This window comes from Podarcis vaucheri (assembly GCF_965113315.1).
Source record: "Podarcis vaucheri genome assembly, chromosome: 7".
NCBI classification, from domain to species: Eukaryota; Metazoa; Chordata; class Lepidosauria; order Squamata; family Lacertidae; genus Podarcis; species Podarcis vaucheri.
Genome location: NC_138765.1, coordinates 11,502,454 through 11,525,807, shown reverse-complemented (window position 1 = coordinate 11,525,807; position 23,354 = coordinate 11,502,454). Strand labels below are relative to the sequence as shown.

General features: G+C 47.8%; 1 protein-coding gene across 2 annotated transcripts in view; it reads right to left on the bottom strand.

The window, feature by feature from the left end:
* The window catches only part of BCAM (basal cell adhesion molecule (Lutheran blood group)), a 65,274-nt gene that overhangs the window by 20,164 nt on the left and 21,756 nt on the right, over positions 1-23,354 (bottom strand). For both annotated transcript variants that reach the window (XM_082231122.1, XM_082231123.1), the window contains exons 2-9: positions 10,307-10,440; positions 9,982-10,198; positions 5,921-5,991; positions 4,047-4,143; positions 2,772-2,954; positions 1,625-1,749; positions 825-984; positions 214-329 (exon numbers count right to left, since the gene is read on the bottom strand). In XM_082231122.1, coding sequence (XP_082087248.1) covers positions 214-329; positions 825-984; positions 1,625-1,749; positions 2,772-2,954; positions 4,047-4,143; positions 5,921-5,991; positions 9,982-10,198; positions 10,307-10,440 — 1,103 coding nt within the window. The remainder of the gene's footprint in view (positions 1-213; positions 330-824; positions 985-1,624; positions 1,750-2,771; positions 2,955-4,046; positions 4,144-5,920; positions 5,992-9,981; positions 10,199-10,306; positions 10,441-23,354) is intronic.

Here is a 23,354-nt window from a genome sequence, read left to right as displayed (position 1 = left end):
GCACAGTGGCATAGCGTGGGTTGTCAGCACCCGGGGCAAGGCAAGTAATTTGCACCCCCAAACCCGTGGATTTGCGCCCCCTAACCTGTGGATTTGCGCCCCCTAACCCTAACCCCCAGATGTTGCGCCCGGTGCGGCCGGGCCCCCCCTGCACTCCCCACGCTACGCCACTGCTCCTGCGTTATTTCGTAAGCGTGTGGCGCCTCCACCCACCTTCTTCCATAGCAAGGTGGGCATCTGGGAGCCAGTACCAGAGCATGTCAGCTCAATGTTTTCGCCCAATCTTGCCATCACCGTCTTGTTTGGGTTCAGAACCAGGGGGTCCAGATCTAAAGTGGGAACAGGGAGAAGGGGAGGGAGGGAGAGAGAGAGAGAGACAAAGAGTGAGAGGCTGACAATACTCAGGGTTTTGCTGGAGGTGCAACAGCAGGGATCATTCAATTTGTAACTTAAGGGGTTAATTCTGTTCTCAGTGATAGTCAACTACCCAAGAAGGGTGTGTGCGTATGTGGAGGTGTTGCTTGGCAACCAGACAGATTGGCAAGATCTTCCGTGAAGCAGTGAGTGCTCTGGTTGGCTGTGTAGTTTGGAGGAAGTTTCTCCTCTGTATGTTTGGTTGTGCATCTCCCTGCTATGTACATTCTCCTCAAATCCTACACCATTTTTGCTTCTTCTCTAAGGTGTTGTCCGGATTACTTTTCTCTCTGGACTCTGTGCTATGGAAGTGACTTTGCCAACAGGTTTCACTGCCGTCGTCCCCCACCAACCTGTCTCCGAGCATGATGCCCTGTTGCCCCTCCCCCAGCAGTCCACGGGGCACTCACAGTTGACAGAGATGGTCACCTCCTTCTCCAGCTCTACGGTACTGGGGCTGTCAAAGTCCAGCACCTGACACCGGTATGTCCCGCCGTCTGCCTTGGTCACATGCGGAAGGCTCAGGATTCCGTTGGCGCGGGACCCCAGGTCTACCTGTGTGTCTTCACTCTGGATTTGCAAGGGAGGCAAAAAGGGGAGGCCCCCCAAAAAAAGGTCAGGAGGCCTGTTTTGTCTGGAGCGAAACAGCAATGGCAACCACCACCCAGCCTGAGGCCTGGAGAAGTGACTTCATGCCCACTGCTGTCAGAAAGGATGTCCTTGTTTTCCAACTCATAAAGGTAAAGGTAAAGGGACCCCTGACCATTAGGTCCAGTCGTGGCCGACTCTGGGGTTGCGGCGCTCATCTCGCTTTATTGGCTGAGGAAGCCAACGTACAGCTCATGTGGCCAGCATGACTAAGCCGCTTCTGGCAAACCAGAGCAGCGCATGGAAACGCCGTTTACCTTCCCGCCAGAGTGGTACCTATTTATCTACTTGCACTTTGACATGCTTTCAGACTGCTAGGTGAGCAGGAGCAGGGACCGAGCAACGGGAGCTCACCCCGTCAGAGATTCGAACCGCCGACCTTCTGATTGGCAAGTCCTAGGCTCTGTGGTTTAACCCACAGCGCCACCCACTGCGTCCCTCATTTCCAACTCATATCAGCAAATAAAACCAAAACACGCAGATCGTCTCAAACCCCTCCCCCACTGTCTCCCCCCAGGAAGGAACAGGTTGGGCATGGATAATGCGTCATGGTCAACGGTACCTTTATTTTGTAAAAGACGTACTCCGGTGGGGGGTAGCCGTCTGCCTGGCATTGCAACTCGATATCATCCCCTTCCTTGATGACCTCTGGGGAATCTACAGAAAACTGCACGTTTTCTGTGAAGTCTGAGGAAAGAGGGTCACACTGAAACCACATGACTATTTATTTATGTATTATTATTATTATTATTATTACTACTACTATTAATCGTAGATCTCTGAGTTTCTCCTGCACATTCCAAAGATCTTGTAAGCCTGCTGCACAGTATTTATTTGCTTATTTCTTGCATTTATAACCCCACCTTTTTCTCCAAGGAGATCAAGGTAGTTTCTATGGTTCTCCTCCTCCTCCTTTAATTCCCATAACGACCCTGTGAGGCTGGAAGAATTTGAGCCATGGGACCGTGCACCAATTCCTTTAAGTACCTAGCTACGCCTGACCACGATACAATAAAATTAGAACCAATGCGCGGCAAGATCCTAGAAGCAGGAGCATTAAGGTCATACATCAAAGCCCTCAGCCAGGATTAAAGCAAATTAAAAGCCTGCCAGAACAGATTTATTCTGAACGATATTTGTAATCTTGTACCTTCTACCTGACTAGGAACCTCGGAGCAGCTTGCAACAAATATAATTTTAAAAGCAAAACCAAAAAGCAGGTGTCTTCGTAGAAGCACAGAATTAGAAGGGACCACAAGAGTCGTCTCTAGCCCACCCTCCAGCATCTTTCACCCAACGTGGGGCTCGAACCCATAACCCTGAGCTTCAGAGTCCCATGTTCTCCCGAATGAGCTGTCCCTCAGGTGGCACCGACCCCTTCTGGCTGTACCTCTAAAAGCAGGTCAAAGAGGAAAGCTGCTGCTGGAGGGCATTTTGCAGTCTGCGGGCCACCACCAAAAAGGCCCTGTACCCATCCACTGGGCCTTCGCTGAGGATCAAAGGCAGGCCTCCAAAGGAGATCTTAAAACTTGGGCAGGGGCACAAACATGTGTAAATGGCCTCAGAACGGTGGTTTGGAAGAGAATTAATAAAACACTAATGATAACATTGACACAGTCACACGGGAAATGCTTACTGAAGGCCACCACACATGAAACCATACAGGATGAATGCTCCACAGGCGCTCCCAACATTTCCACGTAACTTACAGTGCAACGTGAGCTGGAAGGGGTCCGACTCTGCGATGCCGACTTTTCCGTGCGGCATTGCGTAGCTGACGTGGCACAGGAAGTTGGAGTCCTTGTCAGATTTGTTCACCCGCAGGTACAGTGTGCTGGAGACGGAGAGCAGCCCTGACGCCTCTTTCACTGTCCGTGACACGACATACAGCTCTGGGGAGGAGCACAGGGATACAGGTGATGCAGAGAGTGAGGCCAGTTGGCTGAGGGGCACCTGGGAAGGCGAGAACTCTGGAAACGGGGCAGCACAAGGATATTTTCCAACGCACCATTTCGGTGATTTGAAAGAAATATGGTGGTACCACGGTTTTTGAACGTAATCCATTCCGGAAGACCGTTCGAGTTCTGAAAACCGAAAACTCAATAGCCAGTAGCTAGGCCTCAGAATCTTGCACTCAGGGGAAGCCACGTGGCACGTTCGACTTCTGAGGCGTGTTCAAAAACTGAAATGTTTGTCAACGGAGATATTCAAAAACCAAGGTAAAGTAAAGGGTAAAGGGACCCCTGACCATTAGGTCCAGTCGTGGCCGACTCTGGGGTTGCGGCGCTCATCTCGCTTTATTGGCCGAGGGAACCAGCGTACAGCTTCCAGGTCATGTGGCCAGCATGACTAAGCCGCTTCTGGCGAACCAGAGCAGCGCACGGAAACGCCGTTTACCTTCCTGCCGGAGCGGTACCTATTTATCTACTTGCACTTTGACGTGCTTTCGAACTGCTAGGTTGGCAGGAGCAGGGACCGAGCAACGGGAGCTCACCCCGTCGTGAGGATTCGAATCACTGACCTTCTGATCGGCAAGTCCTAGGCTCTGCGGTTTAACCCACAGCGCCACCCGCGTCCCTAAAAAAACCGAGGTACCACGGTATATAAAATGGCAACTTTCGTGCAGTTTAAGGATTTAGCAGCTATATGGTTTTCAGCTGTGTGGTGGTTTTGTTTCAATGGGTGGTTTTAAGGTTCTGCAGGAATAGAGGCCTATTTTGAGTGATGCAGGCCTATTTTGAGGGGGGAAATAAATTTAAACAACAGACAGAACTCTTGCAACCTGAGGAAAGGATGAGAGAGAGCAACTGTTTGTCTATACATTTATTCCAAATTAGCTTCAGGATGGCGTAAGATGCTCAGTGGGAGTCAGGCACGTAAGACTGGAAATGGCAGTGGCAGTCGGAGATGTACCTAGAGCTATGTTTTCTCAGACAGCTCATGTCCTCGAAGGAAAGACAACAGCAGAAAAACAGCTTCCTTACCCTTATTGCGTTCTGTGGAGGCATTCAGAGAGCGGCCATCTTTGTACCAGCTGATGGTTGGCACCGGGTTGGCATTTTTGCTGGTGCAGGTCGCAATCTGGGGAGGAAGGAAAGCCGGTGAATCACTGGTAAGGCCCTGCTATGACCACTCTCCCTCACTGTCCTTAGGAGAGTTCTCCCACCTGGGATGTTAGCTAGTCTTATTTACAGCCACAGCCTCCCACCTTGCCAGCGGGGCTCTACCAAAAAAAAAGAGGAAACGCTAAATTGCGCTGGTTTCTGCAACCTTTCCTAACTTCCTGTTAATCGCTTCCCAGCATAAAATAATAATAATAATAATAATTTATTATTTATACCCCGCCCATCTGGCTGGGCCTCCCCAGCCACTCTGGGCGGCTTCCATAAAAACCAAAAATACAGTAAAATATCACACGTTAAAAACTTCCCTGAACAGGGCTGCCTCAAGATGTCTTCTGAATGTCAGGTAGTTGTTTATCGCTTTGACATCTGCTGGAAGGGCGTTCCACAGGGCAGGCGCCACTACCAAGAAGGCCCTGTTCCGAAGTCATTTACAATTAAAAAATATATACCATATTTTTCGCTCCATATGACACACTTTTTCCATTCTAAAAAGTGAGGGGAAATGTGTGTGTGTTTTATGGAGCGAATGCAGGGGGGAGGCAGGATGGAAAAGCCACCAAGAGCTTTTCCCCAGGAGGGAGAAGGGACTGACGCGGCCAGACAGTCCCTTCTCCCTCCTCGTAGAAAAGCCCGCAGGAGCCGCATGCTCCTTAAAGGGTGCGCGGCTCCTGTGGGCTTTTGTGGGAGGTGGGGGAATTGCCATAGCCGCGCGCAGCCTCTCCAGCCGGGAGAGGCTGCGCAAGGCTAAAGAGGAAGCCAAGGCAGCAAGCGGGATGGATCGCGCTCGCTGCCTTGGCTTCTTTAGCCATGTTTCTTTAGCTGCTCTGGAGAGGTTTAGCTCCTGGCTGGAGAGGTTGCGCGGCTATGGCAGAAGCCAAGATTTCCCCCTCTAAAAACTAGGTGTGTCCTGTGGTCCAGTGCGTCCTATAGAGCAAAAAATACGGCATATCAAATGTTTTAGCTGCAGCACGGATACGGAATGGGTTAAAATAATCTCTATTTTAAAAGTCTTGTTGAAAAAGTAAGGCATTCAATAGGAACCAATAAGATAATATTGGCAAGGCTGAAGGCCCAATTTTTACGTCACTTGGAGGGGACCTCCTGAGGAGATGGCAGTTGGCTGGAGAACCATCTCCTGCCGAGCGCAGTGAGTGTTTTGCATGATTTATTCTTTCTGCTGATTATGAGGAGAGACAAAGCTATATAGGGCAGAGAAGCCTGACTCCGGACAACTGGGAATCTTATTCAGTGGCCTCCCCTGAGATTCACCAGGCACAGCCCACACAGTTTGAAGCACGAGAGCTAGAAAGATGCTTTCTTTCTTTTTAAAAATGGAACTCAAAACGGAGAAGTCCAAGTAGCTGAAATCTGAGACTGATGCCATATTTAATTCCCATGGAACTGTGGGGTCTTCCAACTTGAAGGGAAGCTAGATCCACACACCCAAGGAAAGTCTTAAAAACCTCCCTCACAATAATAATTACGGAGCAGGGAACACACTCAAAGCTGTTTGCAGCTCATCCTCATCTATCTCTTTGAGCCATTTCATTTCAGCACCAGGAAAGGGGCTGGAGAAGGCTGAATTCCTCTGAGCATGTACAGAGTGCTCTCCCTTTGGTGTGAAGGCACCATAGTCAGTGCACCTATTCCAAGCCCTGAGGTCAGGAAATAAGGCTTTCGGGCACTTCCAAGGTTTTGTTTTTGTCTTTAAGAAAAGGATAGCAGCATCTCACCTCTGAGGCATCCTCCTCAGTCACAGAGAGGGTCCTGCTGTTAGGTATGACCTCTGGGGCTTCTGGCGCACCTGTTTGAGGAGACGGTAGAGGTCAGATATAGTAGGGCCATTGACTACTCTGCTCACTTACAAGACTTGCCATGTTCTGCATGTACATCCCTGTTTATTAAGCTTTTCCTTTGAGGATGGGTCCTGAGTGGGCGACTATGCAAGGCGGGGCCTTTTCACCAGTGGCACCCAAACCGTGGAAATTAGGAAACTAGGAAGTCCCGCCTCCTCCCATCTTCATTCCCCCAGATACAAGGGGAAATGAAGAGATTGAAATTGAGAAAACAAGCAAGGAGCTCTTGCCTCGGAACAAAATTCAGGGTGATCTCACCCACAAAATGCAGGGGCCCCCACATCCGTAAACAGGTTTCCCAAAATTTGTGGTGCGAAAAGGAAGCTGGGTTTCCTGCTACAAGTCACTAATCAGTATGTGGTATGGAGAGTTGCTTATTTTGCCATAAAGGCTGCTATTTATATAGGAATAAGTATGGAGGTACCACAGAGATCTGAAAACACAAACGACATACTTTGATATCAGCTTTGTACTACACAAATGGCTGTTTTTTTAAAGAATATGTTTTAATATGTTTCATGCTTCGGTGTGAATGTTTTCATTTTGCTAATCCTAATTATTAACCTTATGAATTACTGGTTATAAATAGAGAGTATTGAATTTTTTGTGTGAGTTTCTGTTATCTGGTTTAAATTTTGTTATCTCGCTTGGTGCTGCTGCGGTTCAAGGACAAACACAATAGAAGTTATCTTATTCAATAAGCAAGGTTGCGGGGGGCTGAACCCCAAAACAAACCAGCACTGAGCTAGATTCCAGGACAACAAACCCCACTGCTTCCTCTTAATCAGAGAGGGGGAAATGATCAGGCGTCTCTGTTTATCAGCATGGAAGGTGTGTAGACAAACACAGCTGCTTCTCTTGTCCCATTTGTGTTTGCAGGTGCATGACAGGGCCACTGGGATGTTGTTGCAAGCAGCCTTTTGATGTCCCAAAGTCAGGAAGGCTGACCTGAACCTGGAAGACCATGGCCATGGAAGCTCGCAGCATACAAGACCCATCAGCATTAGGTTGCTGGAGGGGAAAGTACAGACAGAATGAGAGATGCAAGCCACCTTTGGAAAAAAAGAGCGGAGGTGGCGTCTCCAGGTGTTTTGCTGCGGGCAGGGAAACGATTTCGTAAGGGAAGGAATTACGCATCATCGGGCGAAGAAGCAGCTGGGGGCTGGAGGGAAAGAGCCTGGCCCAGGAGGACTAGGTTGCAGGGAGTTAGGAGAAGTCCTAGATAGTCCTAGATGGGGGGAGATCAACCGGGATAGCAAAGAGATGGGGGCACAGGGTATTTCTCGCCAGTTCAGAGTGGGAAGGTAGAGTGATCTCCCTGCAATGCTACAATACAGTGGTGCCTCGCAAGACGAAAAGAATCCGTTCTGTGATTCTCTTCGTCTAGCGGTTTTTTCGTCTTGCGAAGCAAGCCCATTGACGGATTAGCGGATCAGCGCTATTAGCGGCTTATCTGCTAATCGGATCAGCTGATAAGCGGCTTAGCGGCTTAGAAAAAGGGGGGGAGGGGAAAAAACCAGCAGGAACTCGCAATACATTGTCGTCTTGCGAAGCAAGCCCATAGGAAATTCGTTTTGCGAAGCACCCCCAAAACGGAAAACTCTTTCGTCTAGCGAGTTTTCCGTCTTGCGAGGCATTCGTCTTGCGGGGCACCACTGTATGTTCCATCGGTGTTCGGATAGTCGAGGCTCCTGCACCGCAAGGGGGTTGGACAATATGACCCTAGGGGTCCCTCCCAGCCCCACAATTCTACGATGCTATTTCATCTCTAAGAAATTATATTATATCTTTCTCAAGCAGGACCAGCGTTAAGCAAGGCAGGGCTGCCACAAAACCAGGCTCAAGTTGTGTGTCTTGGTTTCTCGATTTGATCCTTCCTCGTGGTTCTGAATGTATTGTGGTATTTTTTGCGTTGTGACTCGCTGTCATTTTCACTGATTATAGTAATTTTTTATTGTACAGTAATACCTCGGGTTACATACGCTTCAGGTTACATACACTCCAGGTTACAGACTCCACTAACCCAGAAATAGTACCTCAGGTTAAGAACTTTGCTCCAGGATGAGAACAGAAATCGTGCTCCGGCGGCAGGGCAGCAGCAGGAGGCCCCATTAGCTAAAGTGGTGCTTCAGGTTAAGAACAGTTTCAGGTTAAGAACAGACCTCCGGAACGAATTAAGTACATAACCAGAGGTACCACTGTAATTGTAATTGTTAAGAGTGAATTGCTATTTGATTGTCGTTTGCCTATAATTTAGTTTCATTACATACTATTATATTCTAACGGGTTATTTTATTTGACGTAAGTTGTTTATTTTAAAGTTATGTTTCTATTGCGCCTTATTTGTACTGGATCAGATTGTCATAAGGTGCTGTTTCTTCAGCTTGTAAACTGCCTTGAGTATAGTAATATAGGAAGGCGGTATACAAATTAAAAGTTTAATGAAATGAAAAGGAACACAAAAAAACAGGGGCCTTCTAAGGAGATAAGGAAACAGGTTGACACAGGTTGAACTGATGCAAGGCAGGCGTTTCACAATATCTTAACACTGTGTGTCCTGTCTCCGCAAAACACCGGCTTAGTTCTAATTTATCCACAGGTTAATGTGGAGGACGATGCCTAGAGAGGACCGGCCTTATCATTACGCAAGGCAAGGAAGGGGCACCTCAGCCTGCAGCTCTGAGGGCACCATTAAGCTGCCAATCATAATACAGTGGTGCCTCGCAAGACGAAAAGAAATCGTTTCTGTGATTCTCTTCGTCTAGCGGTTTTTTCATCTTGCGAAGCAAGCCCATTGACGGATTAGCGGATTAGCGCTATTAGCGGCTTTTAGCGGCTTATCTGCTAATCGGATCAGCTGATAAGCGGCTTAGCGGCTTAGAAAAGGGGGGGGAGGAAAAAAACCCAGCAGGAACTCGCAAGACATTGTCGTCTTGCGAAGCAAGCCCATAGGAAATTCGTTTTGCGAAGCACCTCCAAAACGGAAAACTCTTTCGTCTAGCGAGTTTTCCGTCTTGCGAGGCATTTGTCTTGCGGGGCACCACTGTAACAGCATGAAATATTTTACCACCATTAGAGATGTTCTGCTTCGGGTACCAGAAATATACTGGGCCATCTCAGGGCCTAGAACTTCCTCTTTAGGAGCCTTTCAGAGCTTGGCAAAGGGAATACGCAGATGACATAAAAGGGCCGAGACACCCGGAACAGAAAAAAAAAAACCTGTGCATTTGGGTTGCGCAGCAGGGATTTTTTTTCTTCTATCGATTGGTTCACACGGTGCTTTTAAGGGCTAGCCAAGCCAAGAAGAGCAAGATTCATTTTTACTGATTCACAAGGTGCTTATACGGCTAACTTAAGGGAGGGGAAAGAGGTCTCTGGCTCCAAGGATCTAAATCCCAGCCACAGGGACTTATTTAAGCTTTGCGCCAGTTCATGTGGAGGCCCAAGGGTTAACCAAAAAACAGTGTGTTTGAAGGCAAGGTTGGGACCTGAAGGTGGAATCTGCAGGGCCAGTCCAAGACATTTTGCCGCCTGAGGCAGAGCAATAAATCTCCACCCCGCCTGCAATTCTCCTGCACAAAGCCTGAGGGTAGCCAAATTATTTTGGTCCCGCAGGCAGAAAATCCTATAAGCACCTCTTCTCCTCCTTGCCAATCTACTAGCAATAATTTAGGTAGCTGGTCGTTTGCTAGCCTTCTTTGACAGCCAAAACCAGCACCCTGAGGCAGCCGTTTCGCACTGCCCCAACGGTAGGGCCGGCCCAAAGGAGACTTTCAGGTGCAAGGGGAGCAAGGGTGGAGCCAGGAAAGCTGTGGGCAGGCAGCGAAAACAAGGGCAAGCCGTAAAGAGAGCTTTACGAGGGAAGGACAAGGAGACAAGATGGTGGCATGAGTGCCTCGTGGTCCGAATGGCGAGAGAAGCAATGGCAGGAGCCTCACCGTACACCTTGAGTTGCGTCACTCCCATTCCGCTCCCTGCGGCGCCCGCCGTCACCTGGCAGGAGAAGGCTCTCTCGTCAATCACCTCGGCCGCTTTGATGACCAAACTGTGGCCGGCTTCCATGGAGGCGCGGTCCGTGTACTCGGTGCCTCTGTCCACCCCCTGCCGACCCTGATCGCTGTAGGCCACACGCCGCTGCTCCCCATTCTTGTCCGTCTGCAGAGGGTTTCACGGACAAGGACAAAAGGGCTGGTTACTAAGGGCGTCTAAAAGCACCACACCCCCATCCGCCATGATCCGCCTTCCCAAGACCCGCATACTTACGATGAACCACTCCACCAGGGGCAAGCCATTGTGACCTTCCGTGGTGTGTGTACAGGAGATGGACACTTTGTGGCCTAGTTGGACCTCCAACAAAGCCGGGACGGACACTTGCACTTCTGCGTGGCATTCTGGGGCTGAGGAGAGGAGAAAAAGAATGAATGAATGAATGAATGAATGAATGGCGATCAGGACTGACCAGAAAACAACCTAAGGCCGTGCTCAGTAGTAGATTTTGTCAGAGGTTTCCTCAAAACGGATAGGCCCAAGGCTCACCTGCCTAAGGACCTACCCAAGCAAGCCCCATATCCACCGTCAATGGTTCTTCCATATCCCATATTTTTGCCTCCAAGCTGGCAACTTTTGGGCTTCCTTCAAGGGCGGCCGGATTCAGCTTGGGGGCCGCCAGTTGCTGACCTCTATCTTAACGGCTGTGTCGCTGTCAAAAGCTCCCTCACTGTAATCCTTACAAAGTGCTGCCCACCATTTTTTTCACGGGGCACGTTCGTTACAGACTCAATTTCCCAAAAACGTTAACCGCCAAAATTAATTACAGCACAAAACAGATGTCGCAGTCGTAAACACGTACTTTTATTGTGGCCACACAACGGTCTTAAAAGAGGATTGGACAACTTAACGGAGGATAAGGCTGTTGATAGCTCAGTTGGTTAGGGCGTGGTGCTGATGATGCCAAGGTTGCGGGTTCGATCCCCATACGGGACAGCTGCATATCCCTGCATTGCAGGGGGTTGGGATAGATGACCCTCAGGGTCCCCTCCAACTCTAGAATTCTATGATTCTTCCCATGATGGCTATGCTCTGCCTCTGCGGTCTGAATACTAATTTCTGGAAACTACATGGGGGAACAATGCTCTTCTTCTTGCCTGTTTCTGTTTCTGGCGGCCTCTGTGAGAACAGCATGCTGGACTAGACAGGCCGCAGGCTTGACCCAACAGGTTCCCCTTATGTTCAAAGTTCACCCTGTGGTTTAAATCCATGGGAAGCCGCCTTAAACCACGTCAGAGCTTCGGAGACCTTTATTCTTATATGCAACGGCCGCAGCTCGGACTTTGGTGGCAAAGGGGTGGAAGGAACAAGAAGCCCCGACAATAATGGACTGGCATTACAAGCTACAAGAATTTGCTGAAATGGCGCAGTTAACAAATACCCTGAGAGGCAATTCAAAACAAAAATTTACGGAAAAGTGGGATAGATATAAAACATGTGTTCAAAAATACAGTAAAAGTTCGCTATCTATGCTAGCATTTGATTGACGCTGGAGTGAGACTGCGTTGAGAAATAGGACTAAGAACACATATTGATATAGGAATGTATTAGATAATATGTAAAGAAATATACAATAATAAGAGTACAATCATTTGAAAAAAAGGAATATAAAACGGGAAAGACAGGAAGTCTAATGTGTTGGTATGTATATGATTTGGGCGGGGGAACTGTTTTTGTTTTTTCTCTTTGTTCTTTCTCTTTTTTGTTTCATTTTCTTTCTAGGTATATAAAATTTGTATATAATTTATGTATACATGTTGGAAATCATATTATAGTAAGTCCTGTAATGTAATACGACAACGTTTACCGATGTAATATAAGAATGTTAAGAAATAAATAAAATGCAAATTCAATAAATAAGTAAATAAACCAAGTCAGACCAATGCTCCATCTACCTCATTGCTGCCTACACAGACCGGCAGCATGTCTCCAGGCCTTCAGGCAAGGCCCGACCCGGAGATGCCAGGAATTGAACCGTGGGCCCTCGACAAGAAAGGGCAGTGCTCTGTGCCTGAGCTACGGCCCTCGCCCATCATTTTAAATAACAAATAACAGCAGCGTGTTTTAGGATTTATGCAGCTCCCACAAAGTGTTTTTCAAAGTGCTTCAAAGTGAAATCCTGCAATATAGGCATTTATTCTCATATTGCAAAGGTTGAGGCTGAAGAGGGGAAAAAATCCGGGCGGGGTGTGTGTGTGTGTGGTTGGTTATTTGCCCAAAGCTATCTAATAAATTCAGAGCAGAGATGAAATCTGAACCGTGTACTTCCTGGCTCACAGCACTTGCTCTTATCTATTATGTGACAGCAGCAGCTTTCGCCAGCCTATCTTTTCAACAAACAGGTCATCCCCCCCTTCACGGGGCTGTTATTGTTTTTTTGTAAACAGCGGCCCTTTCCTCTGCCCCATCCATGGCAACAGAAGGAGGAGGAGAAACATTGAAATTGGCAGCTCGTCTTTTATCACAATGGGTAACATTCCCAATGGGAAGTAAAACGGCCTCTGAAGGGAATGCGATTCATCTCTCTCGCCTCTAAATGCCTTGATTTGAAGGGTGTGAAACTTGTTCTGTATAGAATTATGATTCTCACAACATGTGAGATCTCTCGTGTGTGTGTGTGTGTGTGTGTGTGTGGTTGAAATAAATGCCCTCAGCAGATTCTCTCCTTGCCCCTGTCATCACCGGGGACCATTCTGAAAGGAGAAATTTGATGTTGATCTTAATCAGAAATTTTCCCCAAATCTGCACTTCTCAAAACATGACTATTCTTTCAAAACTTGCACTTCTCTGAATTTTGCGGCAGAGTTCTCAAAGCAACTGAAGTGTACAAAGTGTCCTTAATTATAGTGAGGAAAAAAACACTTGCGCAAATGTGTACAGTGGTACCTTGGTTTTTGAACAAAGTGCGTTCCATGAATCCGTTTGACTCCCGGAACCGTTCAAAAACCAGAGCGCGGCTTCCGATTGGCTGCAGGAGTCGCGGAAGAAGAAGAAGAAGAAGAAGAGTTTGGATTTGATCTCCCGCCTTTCACTCCCTTTAAGGAGTCCCAAAGCGGCTAACATTCTCCTTTCCCTTCCTCCCCCACAACAAACACTCTGTGAGGTGAGTGGGGCTGAGAGACTTCAGAGAAGTGTGACTGGCCCAAGGTCACCCAGCTGCGCCGGATGTTCAGGTTCCGAAAATCATTCGAAAACCGGAAGACTCACTTCCGGGTTTCCATCGTTCGGGAGCCGATTTGTTTGGGAGCCAAGGCGTTCAGCTTCCAACGACTGTACATTTATCAAACTTGTGTACATGTATGTACATCAGGACAGATTTCCACTAAAAACACTGGCAACTTCTCTGGAGGGCTTCCATGCTTTAAAAAAAAACCCCCCCGCAAGTGGATGCAGAGATATGGGGAGCGAGATTTACAACAGGGTTGTTGTGAGGATTAAACGAAATGGGGAGGAGAATCGCGTACACAATCTTGAGATCCTTGGGAGATAAAGATGGCATATAAATGTAATAAATAAATAAAATTTTAGCGTACGCCGTGAATGTGGCCCTAGCCTCCACCAAAGAATCCTGGGAACTGTAGTTTGTTAGGAGCACTGAAAGTTGTTAGGAGACCCCCCTATTCCCCTCTCAGAACTACGCTTCCCATGGTAATTTAACCATCCACCTCTCTTCCCAAGCAACTCTGGGAATTGCAAATATGTGGAAAGGCAGACATGCTGCGTTCAGCAGAGTAAGGTCCTTGACATTTACCCCTTGAGGGGCAGGAGGGCGGTGCTGGGGGTCTCCACAACTGTTGAAAACCATCAGATCCCCACAGTACTCAACAAACGTTTTCTAACATTGGTTTTCCCCACCGCTGTTGAGAGAGAAGGTTCCAAAGGGAAGTTTGCCCTCAAAAGTTTCTAAGCTGCAAAGCAGAACCACCGAATGGCTCCTCTTTCCTCAGCCATTCTAAAAATATCCACTGCTCGTTCTCTCTCTCTTTCTCTCTCTCTCTCTGCTGCTGTGTCTTAGAAGCAGATAAGGGCCAGGGCAGCGTGGCTGTAAGTGGGAAACACAATCCTTTTATTCTCCACTCGCTGGCCACCACAAGACTGCCTAATGCTTCTGGTGCAGAAGCCACGTTCTTTGCAGCATCCCGAGGAGAAATTTCAAATTCTAAGCTTAAAGTCCCAGAAGTATACTGCTGCAACTTCCGGTTTTACTACTAGAATAAAGTTGGTAAAGTGGGGTCTGAGGATACCTCCCGCACTACATAGGATTGTAGCTGGTATGTGTGTACTAATTAATACCCCTCCAAATATTATTATTTTGATTATACAGACTTTCCTTTGAGGTTTTTAAGCAAAGTGCGGGTGACCGTTTGTCATGGATGCTATAGATGATTATATGATCGATACCCTTCCAGATACAGTGGTACCTCAGGTTACATACGCTTCAGGTTACAGACTCCGCTAACCCAGAAATAGTGCTTCAGGTTAAGAACTTTGCTTCAGGATGAGAACAAAAATCGTGCTCCGGCGGCACGGCAGCAGCAGGTGGCCCCATTAGCTAAAGTGGTGCTTCAGGTTAAGAACAGTTTCAGGTTAAGTACGGACCTCCAGACCGAATTAAGTACTTAACCTGAGGTACCACTGTATACCACCTTTCCTCCTTTCATACACAACTCAACAGTCTGCAAGCCTACACAGGGTTTTCGCACTCCTGCACATACACACAAACGCACACAGAGCCAAAACTGCATCTTTCCAATTTGCAGAGAAACAACAGCACAGTGGAAAGCAGGAGCTAACCATAGTTTGCTGACCTGGGTGCCATGGCAAACTATGGTTAGCTCCAAACAGGAAACGGGGAAGTGAAGCTGCACAGAAGAAGGGAAGGGGGAGTGTGTGAGCCCATGGTTTATCCCCAGTCCTCCAAACCATGGTTAGGGGATCATCTGAACTAAGCAATGGGTCTTTTCATCACAACACTGTTAACCACAGTTTAGCGTTGTGTGTGTGTGTGCATTGTAGGGAGACTGGTTCATGCGGCATCACACAAACACCTAACACACACAGAGAGCTTTCTCTATTACATTGTATGTTGTGCATTTCTCATGCACTCAAAACAGGACAAGCCTGCCTCTTTTTCCTCCATCAAATATCAGATATTATATGCCTTTAGCTACACTTAAGGCAATCTTGATTGAGAATTGCTGGGAGGAGCTGGTATGGGGTGGGGGGGGGGAGAGAGAAGAGGAATAAAGCAGCTATCTGGCACTGGGGGGGGTGAAAGGGGAGAGAGAAATTGGCGATATGAAAGGGCCCACAAGGAAGCAAGCAAGCCAGCAGCTGCTTGGGATTCCAGGCTGGCGCTGAGGGCTTTGTTCCAGGATAAGCCCCTCCAAATGAGGGGGTGGGGGGAGAGAGCCAGCTTTCATCTCCCAGCCGGGTAATGGAGAGGGAGGGGGGGGCGGTTCTGGCAAGGCAGAATGCCCAGAAACTACTGAGCGCCAGGGAACCAGCTGGGAAAACCCAGGGAAGAAAAAGAGATTGATTCATAAACACTGGTGCATAGACAGAAGGCTCCTCGTCTTCACGTAACATCTCAAACCAAGGCAGACGGAGGAACGGAGTAGGTCCCCCCACCAAAACACCCCCCAAGGGTACCCAAAGCTAGAGGCAGAGACAGGGCTGTGATAAGCTCCTCTGTAAAAGATTCTCTGGGAAGGAAGGAACGAAGGAACTTATTCGGACTGCAGAGCAGGCAGGCACAAGGCCCAGAGACAGGGAGGGATTGCAAGGTCTAAAGGATGCTGGATGAATACAGTGCCCAAGAGAAGGCAGAAGCATGTCCAGGGTTGAAAATGGGGTGGCAGAGGCATCGCTGTCTCTGAGGTACAACGCACAAATGCCTTTCCCCCCTCTTTTGGTTACACTCAGCTGCTTAAGGTTTTGCAAGGAAAGCTTGCTTACTAAGGGGGGTGAATGTTTGTGTTGCAGGGAAATTATCCCTTGTGTGAAACACCTCCAGCAATCCGCAGTCCTCCTGGGGAAAGGGGCATAGCGTAGCTCAGAGGCACGGCATGTGTCTTGTACGCATAAGGCGCCAGGTTCAATCCTGGGAATCTCCAGGTAAGGCTCAGAACGTCCCTTGCCTTAAACTCTGGAAAGGAGGGGCCTATTAGTGAGACAATCCTGAGCTAGCCGGACTCTTTATTAGAAGAAAAAAAAAGTGTGTCAGGCCAGGGAAAAAACAATGCTATCCAGGGTTGTAAAGACTGCAGAGAGAATAAGTGGGTGCACTCTTCCCACCTCGGATCTAATCTATGCTTCCAGGTGTCATAAGAAAGCTGCAGAGATAGCGCAGGACAGTGCGCACCCCGGAAACGATCTCTTTCAATTTCTGCCTTCTGGAAGAAGGTATAGGGTTATAAAGGCCAGGACTAGCCGCCTGAGAAACAGTTTCTACGCAAATGCAATTCTGGTTCTAAACGCAGGATAAGGGGTTTCTATAGTATAGTGTGTTTTAAAATGGGGTTTCAGAGTTTTTAGGGGTTTTTGAATGTTTTATGTAGTTTTTATGTAGTTTTTCAACTTCATTGTTCTGCATGGGACAATGACAATAAAGATATCGTATATTGTATATATCGTATATAAAATCATCTTTGGTGAGTCTTGTTCCTATGGAGCAGTTGTGGAGGCTGAAGCTGTGGAGCTGCCTTCTCACAGCTGCTAGGTTCCCTCCTTTGTAGAGTTTTCCCCAAGCAATCTGAGACTGCGCCTTCATGGTGCTAATTTCTCCTCCACCCTCTTCATACCTCTCCTGGTTCTGGGAGACAAGGGAGGAGGGGAGCTTGTTGCAGCAGGAGGGCGAGCTCCGAGCCTTTTTCCCTTGGGGGTTCCCCACCTGGTTCCTCACACCATTCCTCTGCGTCCAGCCAGTCCCTGACAGATGCCCTCTAAGGGCTCTGTAGTTCTTTCATAGATGCATTCCTAGGGAAATCTAGGAAACTGCATAATACCAAAGTCAGACTATCCATCTAGTTCAGTGCTGTCTATAATGTGAGGCAGTGGCTCTCCAGGGTTCCCGGCAGGAAGTCTGTCCCTACCTGGAGATTATCAGGGATTGAACCAAAGGCTTTTTACATCCAAAAGCTGTGCATTGCCATGGAAGAAGAAGAAGAGTTTGGATTTGATATCCTGCTTTGTCACTACCCGAAGGAGTCTCAAAGCGGCTAACAATCTCCCTTTCCCTTCCTCCCCCACAACAAACACTCTGTGAGGCGAGTGGGGCTGAGAGACTTCAGAGAAGTGTGACTGGCCCAAGGTCACCCAGCAGCTGCATGTGGAGGAGCGGGGAATCGAACCCGGTTCCCCAGATTACGAGTCTACCGCTCTTAACCACTACACCACACTGGCTCTCTTAATGCCCACTGGTAGATATGACGCAGAACACGTGGTCCACCAGTTTTCTGGGAGCTGATTGTACATAAACTGCACCTATCCAAATGCCTTTATTAGTTCTCCGATTGACATCCCACCTGGTCTCAGGGCAGATTGTGGCAATGTAACATCACAACATGCCGACCGCTAAGCCAATGCCCTCTCATCTATCTCTCTGGCCATCGAAAGCCAGTCTGAATTAAATTAAAACAAAATAAAACTCCGGCTCAGGAGCTGCAAGGGATTATGATTGTTTTACAACAGCAACCACAAAGTGCCTTTTTCCGTGTAAATTAAGTGGCAGAAGTGGGGGAGAAAAAGGAGGCCAGTAAGGAGCAGACGTTTACGTGAAAGGTTTGCAAACTAAGTTTAGCTCCAGTACAAAAAGCAATTTTCTCGACTGAGAAAGTGCTCAGAGTCATTTATTACTTGTTTAATACATCCAGAGGTCACGGGGCAGTTCACAACACGAAAGCACAAAATGCGAACACAAAATACATAATAAAACAAGACAAAAACTCTCCTCCTACAAACACATTTAAAAGGCCATAGAATCAAAGGCCTGCTTTCCACCTGGCGCCTAAAGATATGCAATGGAGGCTCCAGGCAAGCCTCTCTGGGGAGTAAAGGTAAAGGTAAAGGTACCCCTGCCCGAACGGGCCAGTCTTGACAGACTGTGGGGTTTGTGCGCCCATCTCACATTTATTGGCCGGGGGCCAGCGCTGTCCGGGGACACTTCCGGGTCACGTGGCCAGCGTGACATCGCTGCTCTGGCGAGCCAGAGCCGCACACGGAACGCCGTTTACCTTCCCGCTGGTAAGCGGTACCTATTTATCTACTTGCACCCGGGGGTGCTTTCGAACTGCTAGGTGGGCAGGCGCTGGGACCGAACAGCGGGAGCGCACCCCGCCGCGGGGATTCGAACCGCCGACCTTTCGATCGGCAAGCCCTAGGCATTGAGGCTTTAGCCCACAGCGTCACCCGCGTCCCTCTGGGGAGAGCATCCCACAAACAAGGAGCCACCACAGAAAAGGCCCCGTTCTCGTGTTGCCACGCTCCAGACTTCTCGTGGAGGAAGCACACAAAGAAGGTGTGCCTCAGATGATGATCGCAGGGTCCAGGTTGGTTCATATAGAGATAAGTCTTCCTTGAAGTACTGCGGTCCTGAGCACAGGTATCCTGTTCACTGTTCTTTAATTCCAAGTCTTTTGCACGTAATTCTGCCTTGGTTCTAGAAGTCTGCCTACCCCTGTTCTGAATAACTATTAGAGGTTCAGGACAGCCTTGGGTTTATTCAAGTGCTGCCACCCTAGAATGTTTATGGGGAAAGAGAAAACAGGTGCCCCCAGATAGAAGAGGAAATGAAATTGAAATTAAGAGCACAGCAGGAACAGAGAGGCCAAATCAAAAGCTTTCAGCTCCTGGCATTATTCAGATGCAAACGCCTTTGTGCTAAAGGACCAGCAGCAAAGCTCAAACAACCCTGTGGCAAAGAGATGCAGAAGCAGCTGGCCTGGCAACTTAAAAAGATTTTAGCTTCAAGGCCAACCATTCCCAAATATCCTCCCACACCCCTCTTACCCGTGGTGCTTAACCCTTTTCTCTCTCTTTTTGGCGGATGTTTCTGTTCCACTCTTGACTTCTGGGAGCTCAGAGGAGAACTATTGCACTTTATAAGGGGACATGGGGCTGAATGGGGCAGGAGCCTGTCAAGTTCTTTCCCTTTACAGATAGGTAGCCGTGTTGGTCTGCCATAGTCAAAATAAAAAATTCCTTCCAGTAGCACCTTAAAGACCAACTAAGTTAGTTCTTGGTATGAGCTTTCGTGTGCATGCACACTTCTTCAGATACACTGAAACAGAAGTTGCCAGATCCTTCTATATAGTGAGAAGGTGGGGAGGGGTATTACTCAGAAGGGTGGTGGGAATGGGAGATTGGCAGATGGCTGAGATGAGCCTGTTGACGACTCTTAACGACTGTAATAGGTCTTACAGGAAAAGGCAAGGGGTGAGAAGGTGAGAAATGGCTTAGTCATGTATAATGAGATAGGAATCCAATGTCTTTGTTCAGACCAGGTCTCTCCATGGTTTTAAGTTTGGTAATGAGTTGCAATTCAGCAGCTTCTCTTTCCAGTCTATTTCTGAAATTCCTTTGTAGTAAAACAGCTACTTTGAGATCTTGTATAGACTGTCCTGGGAGATTGAAGTGTTCTCCTACTGGTTTCTCTGTTTTGTGATTCTTGATGTCAGATTTATGTCCGTTTATTCTTTGGCGTAAGATTTGGCCTGTTTGTCCAATATAGAGAGCTGAAGGACACTGTTGGCATTTGATGGCATACACAATGTTAGACGATGAGCAATTAAATAGTCCCGAGATGGTATGTGTGATGTTGTTGGGGCCAGTAATGGTGTTGTCCGGGTATATGTGGCAGCAAAGTTGGCATCTGGGTTTATTGCAGGCTCTGGTGCCAGTATCCGTGTTAAGTCTGGTTGTAGTATTATTGTGGGTTAGGAGTTGTTTAAGATTGGGTGGCTGTCTGTAGGCAATGAAAGGTCTTCCTCCCAGTTCTTTCCCTGTGTCCCAACCAGTAGAGTAATGGTTCAGGGCACAGGGCAAGGGGTGTGTGTCTCGAATACCCCTTACTATTTCTGCAATGGGGTCCCTGTCTCCAACGTCAGTGTGAAAGTGGGGATTCGTAGCCACTTCGTACCAAGCTAAGCCTTTAGGAACACTGTTTCAAGACAATGGTGTGTAATAATAATAATAATAATTTTATTATTATTATGCCCCCAATCTGACTGGGTTGCCCCAGCCACTCTGGGTGGCTCCCAGCAAAATATTAAACACAATAAAACATCGAACATTATAAACCTCCCAGTACAGGGCTGCCTTCGGATGTCTCCTAAGTCAAATACAGTGGTACCTCGGGTTAAGTACTTAATTCGTTCCAGAGGTCCGTTCTTAACCTGAAACTGTTCTTAACTTGAAGCACCACTTTAGCTAATGGGGCCTCCCGCTGCTGCCGCGCCGCTGCTGTGCAATTTCTGTTCTCATTCTGAAGCAAAGTTCTTAACCTGAGGTAATATTTCTGGGTTAGAGGAGTCTGTAACCTGAAGCGTATGTACCCTGAAGCGTATGTAACCCGAGGTACCACTGTAGCTGTTTATCTCTTTGACATTTGGGAAGGTGTTCCACAGGGCGGGCACCACTACCAAGAAGGCCCTCCGCCTGCTTCCCTGTAGCTTCACTTCTCGCAGTGAGCGAACAGCCAGAAGGCCCTTGGAGCTGGACCTCAGTGAACAGGCTGAACGATGGGAGTGGAGACGCTCCTTCAGGTATACAGGGCCGAGCCCGTTTAGTTCTGTTATGCCCAATGGAACTTGACAGAAAACATAACCCAAGTCACTTCGAAAGAATAACCTCTGAAAACAGTTTGGAAACCCCAGATGGTGCAGAATTTGACGGCTAGGCTGCTCTCCGGGGCAAGATGGTTTGAGCACACTGCACCGATCCTGGCCTGACTGCACTGGCTGCTGATAAGTTTCCGGACCAAATTCAAAGTGCTGGTTTTGACCTATAAAGCTTTTAACAGCTTGCTGTTGTTTAATCGTTTAGTCGTGTCCAACTCTTCGTGACCCCATGGACCAGAGCACGCCCGGCACTCCTGTCTTTCACTGCCTCCCGCAGTTTGGTCAAACTCATGCTGGAAGCTTCGAGAACACTGTCCAACCATCTCGTCCTCTGTTGTCTGCTTCTCAATCTTTCCCAGCATCAGCGTCTTTTCCAGGGAGTCTTCTCTTCTCATGAGGTGGCTATAGTGTGATCGTCATCTGAGGTCCTTCTTTATGTGTCTCCTCCACGAGAGGTCCGGAGGGTGGCAACACGAGAACGGGCCTTTTCTGTGGTGACCCCCCGCTTGTGAAATGCTCTCCTCTCCCCAGCACCAGCATAAACCATTAAACACAGCGCCATATTTATCCAAATATTACAGGCCCTTGGCCAGGCCGTTGAGAAGAGGCCTTTTAGCTGATAACTTTAGAGAAGAAAATGAATTGATGCACCGGCTCCATTTTATGAAAACCAAAGCCCTGAGGCTTTGGCCTTGTTAGTCTGGGCAATAGTCCGGTCTTGGGCAAAACAGCTTCAATATCGGACATCAGGAAAAAAATACATGAATCAAGGCCAAGCATTCTTGAGTGTTCTGCAACATTTTGGAGTAGATACACCCATAATCACTCTCCGTATAATGCCGTTTTGCATGCTGAGGTATGGAGGGGTGATTCACAGCAGAAAGACATGAAGGCATGGGGCAAGTTCTCAAAGAAAGAACATGTCCTGTTGTTTTAAAATGCCCAAGCCCTGTAGATGCTGAGCAAAACCAATTCGGGTTTCTCTCTTGGGAGAAGCAGAAGCTTTGGTAAAAGAGATGAAAGGGGAGGAATGGTTACAGAACAAGCCCTTACCATTCTCCTTCCTGCAGCAGGCTAAAACACGTTACTGAGAAGGCAATTGCCCTGGAGCGAGTGACAAAATGGAGCCGAGAAAATACTGAGCGTTCCTCTCTTGCATACGGTGAGATGAGTGATATGCACAAGATCAGGACTGTGACAGGCAAGTCCTGTGATCCAGTCCTCAAACAGGGGCATACTAACAGGTTTGTCTAAACTAAGCAAGTTGATTTATTCACTTTGAAATTTGATTTTTTCTAGTTTCGGAACAGTGAGAGGAGGAAAGAACTCAATTTCCCCTCCAACTTTCAGCCTCCTGAATAAACACCTTATTATCAAAACTCAGAAGAGATTCAAATGTATTACGCACCCCTATATCGTGATTCTGAGAGACAGCGTTGTGATTTTGAATGTTTAGGGACAACAGCTTTATGACTCTGGCTGAATTTAGCTCCACAGCATGGTTCCTGTAGTTTAACTATGGTTTGGCACAAAGTCCAAGTTGACAGACCGTGGCTCACAACTGGACAGCAAACTGGAATGCAAAACTGTAGTTTGAAGTGGGCTTGCAAACCATGCTTTAGGTTAACTTAGGATTGGTATGTCTGAGTTGACAAACCCTCATTTTGGCTGGGGCAAGGCAATGGAAAGGAGGGCACTCCTGTCCCCATCAATGAAAGGCATTTTGGCAGATATACCTTGCCTTGGCCCAGGTGAAAAATGTTCTGTTTGTTTACATTCACCTTTCTTCACACCCACTGACTCCCAACCTCCGGGGTGACTTTGGGCCTAGGTGGGGTCACCTGTCCTCACCTCCTTCAATATGACTGGAAGACTTGGCAAAAGGAGACTTGCTTGCAAAGAGCTGAAACCGTCCATTTTCTCACTTGTCTCCAGAGTGACATAGGTTTATTATGAGCAACTGCAGAGGGGGGGGGGGTAACTGCTCTGAGCTTGAGAAGGTGCAGCAATCTCACACTTAAGCAACAAGAAAATAAACAACAGCTCACTCCTGGCCTCAGCCTAGAAATTACACAAAAGACAGGCGCGGAAATGTTGCAATATGTCCACCGGCTGTAGTCTTCCACTCTCCGAGCACATGCTTAATTGTATGCAAATGAGGTTAATTATGTATAAATAAGATGGGCAGGTTATCTGCCGCCTGTCAGCTCACAATGTGGCTGCCGAAGCTGAACCAACTGTCGGCCACAGAGGTGCCGAGGCTGAACTACAACAGCAAATATGCATTGTTACATTAATCTCCTCTAAACCCAGTAGTGGAAAACTGATGGCCCTAACCGAAGCAATTAAAAATCTCCCTCCCTCTCTCCCTCTTCCCCTGTCTCTCGTTTATATTGCTTACAGATATTTTTTTAATTTTAGACCAT